Raw genomic sequence first — 12,598 nt, 5'->3', positions numbered from 1 at the left:
AGAGTATAACTAGCATGGATCAATGCTATCTGCTTTGTCTTCCTTGAAAGCAGAGGAAAAGGAAAAGGAAAGCAGAGACTGAAAAGGAGTTGTTCTGATCAGAGGTTTTCATCGGGGTTTGTTACTCTTCACCATTTAAGAGCACAGCTCAGACTGTATTGGTCTTCCAGTTTTTCCACAAAAAGTCTTCTGGTTTCCTCATGTCTTTCTTCTTAATAATGTCAGACAGTCATTACAGATCAATGCCCTTTACAAATTTACCTTCGAGGGACAGACAGGGAGGTAGATCACTCACTAGAGAATACATTTGAAAGAAAGCAGACTAGACAATATGACTGCAATATTTCTCTGCAGCAGTAAGTTCTTGTACTGAAGTTAGCCCGTTAAATTTAACAGTTAAGGAAAAACAGAGTTGGTATTTACTCACACAAAATTTTATGAGAGGAACAACTGAAATGGCAGCAAGAAAAACACACTTTTTAGACAAACTGATATTACATCACATTAGTGGGCCACAGAAGTCTTTAAAAAAATAAACCTTTTGAGACATGAGAATGAAATCACATTTTAGCATGCTTTAAATAGCTGAACTGCTCTTCAAAGCATAAGTTTTCAGCTATTGGCAAAGACTATGATACCTCCTCATTTGGAAATTAAAAAGCATTTAGCAATAAGTTAAAGCTAGCCTACGTGTAAGTGGGCTAAATACTAGGCAAAGATTTTTCCCTTTTCACATTTAGGATGATACTACAGTTCATCACTTCTGTAGGTTATATGTTGTTGTACAATGCCCCACTGAAGTTTCACATCTACTCTGCGGAAGAGAACAAGAGTAAACACCTTTCTTTTAGGATGGTCACAAATGGTAAAGCCAGTAGTATTGGTTTGTCCATTTAATTCGATGTTTGCTGTTTATCACACACAAGAACTGTAAGCAGAGTCCATGGATTTTTCTGAGCAATAAGAAACCTCATGGTTCCATGCAAGTTCAATACTGCCTCTCTCTTTCTCTCTTTTTCCTTCTCCTCCTCTTACCTGCTGTTTTCCCCAGGCCAAGATACATTTCCAGCTATCTTCATCCAATTTTAAGAACCTTAAGGGAGAGAAAGTTTTACTTCATGACTTCTACCCGAGAGAACCTGGCTCCAGGCTCGTGTCGGGTCAGATGCATCTTAGACCACAGGAAGCTGGGTATATTTCTTTCGAGGCACTAGAAGTTCGGCTAATAGTAATAGCCAAGTTGCCCAAAGCTAAAGGGACAGATAGCTCTCATTGCCTTCCTATTTAAACACATGGCCAGTGAAGAAATCTTCTTTTCCCTTTTTTCCCTGAAATACATTAAGTACAACAGCTTGCAGTAACGGATTCCCCACAGAGTCTTGCATTCAGGCACCTGTAGTCCTACTGGATACTGTCCCGTTTTACTTTATATTTTCCTCAGCCTCACGAGAGAAGTTAGCAATGGATCTCTCCACATCCAGATACACACACATCCTTTTTCATCTCATAATAATTATCATGTTTATATTTCTTCTTCCACATTCCCAAGCTAAGCCAAGACAAGCTCAGTTCTATGACAATGTTTCCATGTACCTCTCTTCAGAGAGAGCTGCTGCAGCTGAACAAGACAATTGCAGCATGCTAGTTATACTTAGATTTAATATGTAATTGAAAAGAGGAGAATGACCAGTTTTCTCTTTCGTCTGTTTTCAGACATTCGGAAAATCCCACTGTCAGCCTCTTGAGTAAATAATAGATGACATCTTCAGACCCTAGTAAAACCACTTACGCGTGTTAACTTGTTTAAATAAACATCCCACCTAAAGTGACACAGTGGCCTGCAGTCTTCCTTGATCCACCCACAGAGCAAGAGTTGTTTTTACTGAGTCAGTAATCATGCATTGTCTTCCAGAGGAAATACTAGCCGGGTACCCCGGCTTGTAACTTCATGATCTGCTGCTCCCAAATCACGTTCCAGTGCTTCCTCTGAACTGCTTTTTGTTCTCCTGCCATCAAGGCTAGTGGTAGCTGTATGAGGGCCAGAAGAACCATTTGCAGTTATTGTTGTATCACCGTATGTCACAGTAAGGTCACCATCATTCAGAATAAAATCAGAATCCTCTTCTCTAAGCTGTTCTTGATTCTAGGGAAAAAAAGAAAAAAGAAGAAAGATCTGTGTACAGTGCACAACATCTGGTCTTTGCCAAGAAGGTAACTGAACAGAAGAGTTTACCTACATGCCAATACAGAAGCAGGAAGCAGTAAAGTTCCCCCTTAAGAAATGTTAAAAATATCCTCGAACCTAGTGTTTGCAGATCAGCTGGCTGCTCACTGTATAACTACTGCTATTGTGGAGAGATGATGGGGAGCTGACTCCAAGAACTAGATTATGAAAGAGGTAACTAGGGATTTAATTGCACCGTAAGTTTACCAGAAGTACAGGAGAGATGAGCAGTATACACTGGTTTTTGCATGACAATTTAGAAGGCAGTACAGGAAAAAGACTGGAGACCAAGCACAATTAAGTCACTCCAGATAAAAAAATCAGAGTTGCATCTGTTGCTAATTAGTCAAGTTCATTAGTGAAAGACTCATGCAAACTAGTAAGAACTCATTAGGCCTAAATTCTTTATATTCAAGGTTTCCTCAAGAAATTTTTTATTATAGATTGAAAACTAACCATAGTCTTTTAAACTATCTGCTTACTCCTACCCGGTATGAAAGAGAGAATTACTTGACCTGGCTCTTAGGAAAGTTCCTGAGCCATAAAAGTAGGAAAGACTGATACTAGAAAGTGCTTGGTTCATAGCTTTGTAACCAGTTCTGATAAGTTTTCTTTTCAAAATCATTTAAGAAAGTGCCTCGTGAAACCTGTGAATTTATTTTGGCAGAGATGGGATGAAATATGTAGTCAGAGACTAGAAATTGCTGAAATGTAATAAAACAATTTCTCTACACAGCATAACACAACAGCAAGCAATTGTACCATGTTTCACTCCTGTTTAATATGGTCTTGGTAAAAGGCAACACAGCTGAACTGGTCAGAAAATGGGGCTTCCTCATATTTGAAGATAATTTTATCAGTGCAATAAACTTGTTTTCTTGCAACTGAAAGCAATTATTTCCCCATGTGAATAGCTCCATACCGCTTAGCAAGAGGTGAAACGTTAAGTGTGTGTATTGCTGTTCTCCTTGGTAGGCTGGACACCAATCAGGCTACATTCTCAAAACACACCATTTTCTTCCACTTCGGCAAAGGAAAGGGGGCACAGGCTATGTGACGTGGGATGCCTGTGATCAGCCTGACCAGAAAGTCCTACCTGTATTGCAGAACAGGAGTTCAGGGCACTTGAGACTGACAATGCCAATTAACCTGTCTGCAATGAACAATGCAGTGCCTGGCTAAGTAAAACTTCCTGGGAAAACTTCCTGACATTATTTCAGAATGATAATCGGCCAAAAGAAAGCAGCAGAAGCCTCTAGATGATACAGAATATTTAACTAATGAAGACTGGAAGAGGTGTCAGGGGTTTACCAAAACTGATGAAAGAAATGGTGCAGTTCAGTGTCAGGTGCAAGACAAGCCCTACTTAGAATGAATACTAATTTCTCAGAACCTTCATGGCATCCAAATTTATCTTCGTTTATTAGAGACAGGGTTACTGTGACAGAGAGCACAGTTCTCAAAGAGCAAATACAGTTTAGGACACTTGCTTTCTTTGATTGCAAAGAAAACACTGAACTACTGTCAGTATCTTAAAAAGAAAAAAGGCAGAAATTAAAAGATTCACCTGTAGTTGGCAGAAACAGCCTTTACAAGCTTTCCATTGCAAAAAAGTGAAAGTCTGAGGGACAAGACCAAGATGATAAAAAAGATACACAAAGTAATTGGCTGTTTAAGAAAATCTGATATCCCTCTATATTCTGTTTCTGAAGGAGAGACATTCAAATAAAGACGAAAATCAGAAAAAGGAGTAAGAAGCAGGAAGTTTGTGACTGTTGACTGGTTATGTTTTAAGAAGCTGAAGAAGCAGAGAAGCTCTATCACAAGTTGCCTTTCATGGTGTTTGCCCTTGGAGAAGCACCAAGGCGGGGAAGGCAGGGCTAACAGCACACCAGGAGGTATCGCCATACCAGGGCCACATCTACCAAGCTCCCAAAGCCTCTCCTGTCTCCATGATGCTATTTAACAGCGAAGCCTTGCAGCCACCTATCAGATAAGAAACTGGTAAGAACACATACTACAGTTGAGCTTCCCTAAAAGGCTGAAAAGCTCTTGGAAGCACAATTTTGAAAGGAGAGGACCACAAGCTTTACACTATATGGCAAGCCTGAACTCAATCTTTGCTGATTTGTCCCAGGCTATACTTACATGTATGTAAACATGATCGGTTCCAGAGAAAACACCGAGTGTTCTCAACACAGTGAACAAACATTGCCTTGTGCAAGCCAAGTTTCACTTATTTATTTCACTTCTGAATAGCACTGCAAGCCGCAGGCAATTTATTTCACATATTTCCCCAGAGAACATCCATGAACAGTCCCATGTAGTATACAGATTTGCTATGTTTGCGAGCAAAGAGGATGGGTGAATAAACGTACTGTGCTTCATGCAGCATGAACAATTCTTTCAATACAGACAGGAAATGTATCCAAGTAGATCCCTAGAGACTTGAAATTCTTCCAAGAATAACCCTAAACTGGCCTCTGCAATCCCCTACAGTTCTGCAGGAATAGCTTCAATTCACGCAAAAAACATAGGTCCTAGCTTCACTACTTAAGCTGACAAACTAGAATGGCTAAGTACCTAAATCCAAAATCCTTCAAAACACTGTATCTTGCTTTGATGTGCTGACCATAACCCTGAGGAACCTCACAGCATTCTGTCCCATTTGTGGTAAAATCTGTTTATGCTCCTCAGAACGCGTGCTGGAGATGTTAAAATGGCTAAAGCTTATTTAGAGTTACTGCTTACAAAGCCAGTCTTTATTGCCTCCTAAGGCAATGCAAAAAGAAGCACATGCAAAGTACGCTGCACATACAAAGTCATCACGTACGCTGCTGGTGCCGAATACAACACAGGCATCACGGATGACAAAAACTGCCTCAGAAGTTGCTTATCTTGTGGTTCTAAAATAAAAGCATCAAGTAGTATGCATGCAAAATATATTACAACTTAAATCTGATGCTCCGCTTAGAGTTTCTATGTTTCTCAGCTGAGTTCAAATTCATCAAGGAAGCTAAACAATTTTTGCTAGGAAGCTAGAACCACTGAGAAAGGGGAGGGGGAGGCACAGCTGAACAGTTTTCTTACCAATTTTGAGAGTTACCTCCTCCAAGACCTATATAGATTGCAAATGATGTTTCTTTACTGGGTTGACATATTTAGAAAAATAACTCAATTCCCTCTACTTTCATACCAAGTTGTCAGACTGTGTATGGTACAAGAACTAACCTTTCAAAAAAATCAGTGGAAGACTGTGGAGGACACAAAACACACCCCTGGGCAAACAAGCACACACACACAAAAAAATCCCCAGGAGTGCTTCATCAGGAAGAGCAGGTGATAACACAGATGCTTCTTCCAAATGGGATAAATGGTTGATGAAATGGAGAATTATTAAAAGTTTCAAAGGACATGTGAAAAGGGAAGAAAAAAGTGACCTACATTAGTTTGGGATAAATTGGAAATCCCTGCCAAATGGTCATGCACTGAAGATACCACCAGAAGAGAAAAAATAAGAGTGATTTTTTGAAAGCGATCGTTTTAAACGCTAACTACAGAAATCTTTCAGGCTTTTAAGTTTTAACTTGGATTCTGTTTCAGTGGGAAGCACTTAATGGCGAGCCTGTTGGCACAGTCTTAAAGCAGTGGGAGAACATTAGCAAGGAATGGTAATGACAGCTCTGGAAAAAATCCAGCGTATCTCACCCCTGCATGCTGACTCAGAACCTTACATGTATGCCATGCGAATTCAAGCTTAGAGGATGCCATCTCATACTTAGGAATAGGTTGTGCGTAAAGTATGTAATAAGATTATTTGACTCTCAGACTTTAAAACCCCTCTTTGGCATCTAAATAAAAAGATGTACTCCCACTCACGCAAGTGAAAATGAATTCTAAATAAGGTTGTAATAAAAAGCCAGAGGGGAAAAAACCAAAACACACAATGAAAGCTGAAAACAATACACAAATGCACAGTCAGTATAGCCACATACTTGTATGCTTTCTTCTCTTTCTTCTTTATGTAGATGTCATAACTGCTCAGACATGCACCTGAATGAGATCTAGGAATTATTACTACTTTTTGGAAAAGATTTTCCAGCTATGCTACATTCTGTTGAATATTTACAGACTTTTTTTCTTGTTTAATTCAACGTCTTCAGTCTTTAATTCTCTTAGATGTATCATTCAGTTTTCCTGGGAATACCTCACAAAAGCACAACTCTTCCAAGCAGTTTCTGTCTCCCCAAAGAGATGACTCCCTCAGTTGCTTCACCTGCACTTAATAGGAAGGTGAAAAGATTCCACAGCTTTTTAGCCCATAATAAAATGGTGTAGTCAAGTGCTGTAGCAAAGTCAGCCAGGCAAAGAAACAAAAAGCAATACAGCAAATACAGGCTTCAAAAATCTCCAAAAGAAACTAGAAATAAAATCTCAAAATCATGTTCTTTCCGAAGACTAATGCAGCAATGCACTGAAATAGGGACAAGAAGAGAGAATACAATGTGAAATTTCCACATTATACACCTCAACAAAGTATGCAGCCTTATAAGCATGTTTTAATGATGAAGTTAACACCCCAAGAGTGTGTGTGTTTGTGTCACAGAACCAATCTGATTAAAGAATAAATTTCCACATGCAGTAGCAGTTAAGAATGAAGACTAAGAGAAAAAAGAGCCCAACTGGTAGAGAAAATGAAAGCCAAAGCTTGCATGTTAATTCTGGTTAGCTCCTCAGTTACTGGCTAACTAATCTTACATGATCATACACAGACACATGGGCAACACAGAAGTAGGCTAATTGGTCTGAAGGATGCCTTCCAGCCTAGATCTGTTTTAAGATCTCCAGTGGCATTGCAAAGATGGGAACAAGGCCAATTTCATGCATTACTAATAGCTCCAAATAGGCAGCAGACATCTCAAATTTCTTTGAAATGTTACGATTAGGTAAAAGATAGATGCTAATGATACCAGAAGGAAATGCAGGGAAGTATTTCAAAATTGCAAGTGGAATTTGTAACTCTCTAGGAAAAGATTACTAGAAAGCTGGTCCAAAACTACTTGAACACAGCAGAGATGTTACCATTCCAGAGAACCTGCAAATTTGAGGGATCCGGTATAGTACTATGGTTTTATTTACAAGCAGCTCAAAAAGTTGTAGATTTCAGAAGCACTGTACAGACAGGAATGACATGTATCAAGATCCTGGAAGAGTAATAGGAGAATGAAGCATTAATTATTGCAAGACATGGCTGTAAAGACAGTATAGTGACCTGCTAGACTGAGGTAAGTAACTGTTTAACAGTTTCTGAAATGTGATCTCAAATTTCAGTGGAAACAATGAAGGGAAAGCTCTACCAGATTTCTTTCCAGCATGGGTGAATGTGTCAGTGTCTTATGTGAAGGAGACCTCAACACAACTTTAGCAGTAACAGGAAAAGAATCTTGTCCAAAAGTGTTGAGAACGGACTGAATATTTTTAAGTGATTCACTGAACTGGTTTATTGACTAGGCCTATAATTTTCCAATATCCTTAAATGTTCTTTTTTAAATGTAGTATTTGTACAATAAGATCATCTCTGATTTCTACTAACGGAAGCTGTTGCCTCAAGGGAGCGTATCTTAAATCCTAGGACAAACCAGCACTTTGTTGCAGTATGTATATCATACCAACCTTTTGCCTAAAAGGAAAAAAAAAAACCAACCTGCTTTGCTGAAGTTAAATAAAAAACCAAAACACAGAAGTATGGAGTCATTCTACTTACTTCATAAACCTGGGGACTTGTCAGACAGCGAGCTACCAGGCCACACCAGCTGGGCAGAGTTGTGGTTAACGGAGGGCCACTGTGAGTGAGAATTGGCTTTAAATAACTTAATAGTTAAGGAAAACACATCAGTGCTCAAAAACCACTGTTGAAAATAAAAAGACAGTTGTAGATGAATGTGGTTCTGCCTTTGATGTATGTACTGCTCAATAATTATATAAACAACATCCATTAAAAAAAATCTGCATTTGTAAACAAATAAATGAAAAACATCTTCCTCCCAACATTTTCCCCTTGATCCTTTCAAGAGTAGTTTCTTTGCTGACACATTTTCTGCAAGAGCACCTAGCTCACTCTCTTTTTTAGAGTTTCAAACAGCTGCAAAGTTTCCAGGTTTTGGGGTCTCTGGAGCCAAAAAGACCAAGCAGAGGTACAAGTGCTCTAGTCTTAATAGGTCCAAGGATATTTCTGGTCTGAAGATGGGAGCATGGTGTCGAGTTTGCAAGCTAGAAGTAGCAAGGTGACAAAGCTATGTGACTTAACACAGGTAAATAAAGAAATACTGTCCATCCAACATCCTCAAAGCAATGCAGCCACTCAAACTGCTAGCTGGTCACTGAGCCACAGAGACGCAACCAGAGATCTTACTCTGGTAAGGCTCAATGACATCTCTGCAGAGCACATACACCTATCACACAGAGCCTCAGAAAGGCAAAGGGAAACCTGTACGGCAAGAACCACGTAATACAGCATGGAAGGAAAGCAATGCTGCCTAGGTTACATTGAGAGGGCATGGAAGTCGGAAAGGAAAGTGTCTTTACACCTCCTTTCATAGGTCTGCTGTCAGGTAAATCCCTGTTTGTGCACACTAGTACTCCAGACTGATGATATGTGAGGGAATGCTCAGGAGTCAAAAAAGGTGTCCCTGCTACAGAGCAGCATGCTGATTTTGACTGGCACAAGAACAGAGCTCCGGAGGAGAGTTCCAAGACTTCCAAACATTGGCTGAAATCAGGACCACAGGAATTTTTTTTATTTTTTTTTTTAGCCAGTCTGATTATTTTAAATATAAATATATATTGCAGGTATTCTAGTTACTTTCTTAGGCCTCTAAGCACAGAGAGAATCAAGTCCATTTGTGAATGTAACAATTTCCTTGATCAAGGTGCTTAGGCAAAAGAGGAGGTTAAAAAAGGGGCTGTTTTAGCAGAGATGTATCCCTCCCATTTAGCAGAGCCTGGCATAGCATGTTTACTTGAGCATATAACGTCATGATTATGGCACTGCAGAGTTCTGTTTCCTCCTTCCCTCCTCCAGTAACAGTGTGGCTACACCCAGTCCTGGAAAGAAAGAAACTCTTTGCCCTTACCCTAACCCACCAGACTCCACGTTGCCCTGCGGCAGACAGGCACACAGCAGCTCGGTCATAGTAAAACAAACTCAGTAAAAGACATCTGGTACTTCAAAGTTGCAGTTTTCTTCGTGTTTAACAATTGTGGGTGAACCCAGGGAACAGCCCATGACTTTAAATGAACTCTGCGTTCCACAGGAATGAAGTTCCTGGTTATCCATCCACGCAGAGCTCTGCAGGCAATAGCCAGCTTTGGAGCACAGTGCCAAGTGTATCGTGCTTGCATCTTTTTCAAGTTCTGTTCTCTTGCAGAGAGTGAATTTTGAGACAGTCCGCCTTTCTACCCACAAGCCAAGTGAATGCATCAGCAAAAAATATTTTGACATTTAGCCATAGGTATAGAGGTGGAAATTCTAAAGATTCCATGCAATTTAAGCCCACCCAGCCGATGTTTATCTGAATGCCTCCTTGCAAAAGAAGGAGCAGAGTTTTACCTCTAAGATACAGTAAGACAGTTCTGCCTCTGGATGCATTTCCTTGGCACAAACCTCACAGAAATCTTCCCCAAAGATTGCTAGTCACCACTGAAAAAGCAAATGAACCATCAGCATCCTTTAAGTTTCTGTGAAACAGCTAATTAAGCTGTAATTTTCACCTAGCACTCCCCAGCCCTTGCTGTGGCTGCTGGGGACGGCACTTATGTTAGCGTCAGCCAAGAGGAGTCAGCATTGCCAACTACTCCTTTTTTCATCGGGCACATCCCTTTTGTAAAGGCAGGGGAAGGGGATAGCTCGGCTTCCTTCTTAAAAAGGACAAAAAAGAAGCACTCAGCTACAGCCAGATCCTTCCATGCTCTTACCACAGAAGTCTGTCTTTTTTTTTTTTTTAAATAACAAAAATTGACCTCAATACACTTTAACACCAGCCACTATAACTCAAAGGGTTACCTTGAAATTACTAACATTTATGAATATTTAAACTAGCACACACACTCCCTCCTGGGCTTTGGCCCAATACTACTACATCTGAAAGCATCAGTCACAAACAGATTTTATCCTGAACAGGCAAGTGCTATGAGGATCTGAATGCTTTCAACACTATACCTGGGTTTCCCCGGGTGGGAAATCTTGACACACAAGGAAACTACTGTACTCCTACCAGGCCAGCAATCTCTCATCAACCAATGGCCAAGACCTCAGTGAAGACTCATTTCTCAGATGCAAACTGCAACAAGATTAAGGCCCAGTCACAGGTATTTACATATATTTAACTGCCCCCTAAATTACAAGGAATCAAGAACTGAAACTTCTTTGAATTTCTGGGTATAAGTGACTTGCCAGAGCCACAAGATTCTCTTTGCCATTTTCCACTGAGTGCAAGCTGTTAAGGAGGGGCACCTGTATGATATACTGATTAAGAAAATGCCAAGTAGATTAAGGAAAAACAAGGATGAAAGACAGGACAGCTACACAAAAATTGCTCAGAAGCTTAAACAAGGCTGTCTAAATAGTATAAAAGTAGCTTCAGAAAGGTTGCACAGTACTATATACACACAAGGACACTCGCTGCTTTAACACCTATAGAGAGTTCTGGATATACTGAAGGGAATAAGCTGGATCACATGTAGATTTTTAGTTCCAGAATTTCCTGTATCAGCAGTGGGTTTCCAAAGAGGATTTCATCACAAAAGCAGATGGCTCTTCAGAGCAATGAGTTGGGGCTTAGACATCTGCAATGACCTGGAAAAGTCGTTTGTGCTATGAGCATCAATGAAGGTGAGAACAGATTAATGGAACAAATCAGAGGATCTGAAATAGTTCCTTGGCTGTCTTATTGTTTAGGAAGGAACTTCAGCTCCTAGAACTTACTGGCTTCTGTCCTCCAGCAAGTGTGACATACCATGCATTAGAGAAAGGAAAGGTCCGTCTTCTGAGTCAGCAAGTTCAAGCTTCAGTTCTGTGCCTGGAACCTGTCAAATACTTGATCTTTCTCCTATTTGACTCTCCCAAGTGCTTAAGGCTACATATGGGTACACGGAAAGGAAAAAAGTTGAACATTTCATTCCTTGAAGTTAAGCTGTGTTTTCAAAAGGATACTTATGGTCAAAGCTATACCATAGCCTGAAGAGCCAAGCACTTTCCTGCTCTGTCCTGTTCCTTCTTTCAGAATCTGGACCATCCTAAAAATAAAATAAAATATTCAATTATTTCAGGCAGAAAAAAAAATCATACATTCCAATAATTCATGTTATAATGTCCTGTCCAAAAAAGACAAATTACTTCAATACTGTACTTGAATTGCAGAAGAAAGCTATTTAGAGACATGCTTATACTGAGAAGGTTACTTTCCCTAGAAAGCCCAGAAATGACTGCAGAGTAGGCCCTCTTCATTGCCCTCGAGTTACCTTAATGAGCCCTCTACCACCAAGTTCCCTTGAGTCTAAAAGCTTATCACACACTTAATGCAGTAATGGGTATAGAAATAAGTCCAAAACTGACAAATAAGCCTCATTGATGTCTCAACCCCATTCCCCTCCCCAAATAAATGAACTGGAATAATCCAGACTGATCCCTATTTGTTGCTTGGCTGGCTTCCTTAATTCTAGGTCTATTTGATGCTCTTTCCTTAAGCATATTGTTTCCTTGAAAGAAAAAGGGAATTTACCATACCTGATAAACTCATAAACCTGATGAAATATATCACACTTAAAAGAAACATGCTTAACAGGGAATCCATATTAAAAAAATCACAATTTGGGCAGGTCATGCAAATTTCATAAGTGCTAGATCAACCTCAGAAGTGCTAACAGTGTTAAATATAATCCTTTTACTAGCTGTGCTGCAAGTCATCACACCAGCTGTTCTGCAGCTGCATTTGTTTTTACTTTTGTTACTGTTTTGGTTTTTTGGGGTTGGTTGGGATTTTTTCTGGCCAGAGGCCAAAAGCTAAACACAGGAAAACAGATGAAGTGAGAATGCCTTGTATGAATCATCTTCCAAACTACTGGAGAAGAACAAGACAGGATTGCCCTGTGTACTTCTGATCTGCAAAGAAAATCCACAATCCACCAAGAGTTAAAGCTTAGTACATTTTCACTCCTTCCTCATCCCAAATGATATATTTTCTTTAAATGTGACATGTTGCTAATCTTGGCTTGGTGAAAGAAAGAAGAACCCAAAGGGAACTGACTGTTAGACTCCATTAGGAATGCAGCGCACAGCTAAAGAGGGAAACAACTGGGTAAGTGCTTTATGCTTGG

At 39.9% G+C, this 12,598-nt stretch overlaps 1 protein-coding gene across 1 annotated transcript in view; it reads right to left on the bottom strand.

Moving 5' to 3' along the window:
* Positions 1-1,894: 1,894 nt before the first annotated feature.
* Positions 1,895-12,598, bottom strand: part of LOC104168694 (sodium/hydrogen exchanger 7) — a gene marked incomplete at its 5' end in the record, with an annotated part of 37,629 nt that continues 26,925 nt past the window's right edge. The window contains 3 exons of the mRNA XM_009709364.1: positions 1,895-2,143; positions 7,989-8,094; positions 11,436-11,518. Of these exons, the coding sequence (XP_009707666.1) occupies positions 1,895-2,143; positions 7,989-8,094; positions 11,436-11,518 (438 nt within the window). The remainder of the gene's footprint in view (positions 2,144-7,988; positions 8,095-11,435; positions 11,519-12,598) is intronic.

The sequence above is a fragment of the Cariama cristata genome, unplaced genomic scaffold, assembly GCF_000690535.1.
Source record: "Cariama cristata isolate BGI_N322 unplaced genomic scaffold, ASM69053v1 scaffold6321, whole genome shotgun sequence".
Taxonomy (NCBI): Eukaryota; Metazoa; Chordata; class Aves; order Cariamiformes; family Cariamidae; genus Cariama; species Cariama cristata.
This window is presented reverse-complemented; position numbering and strand designations above follow the sequence as displayed.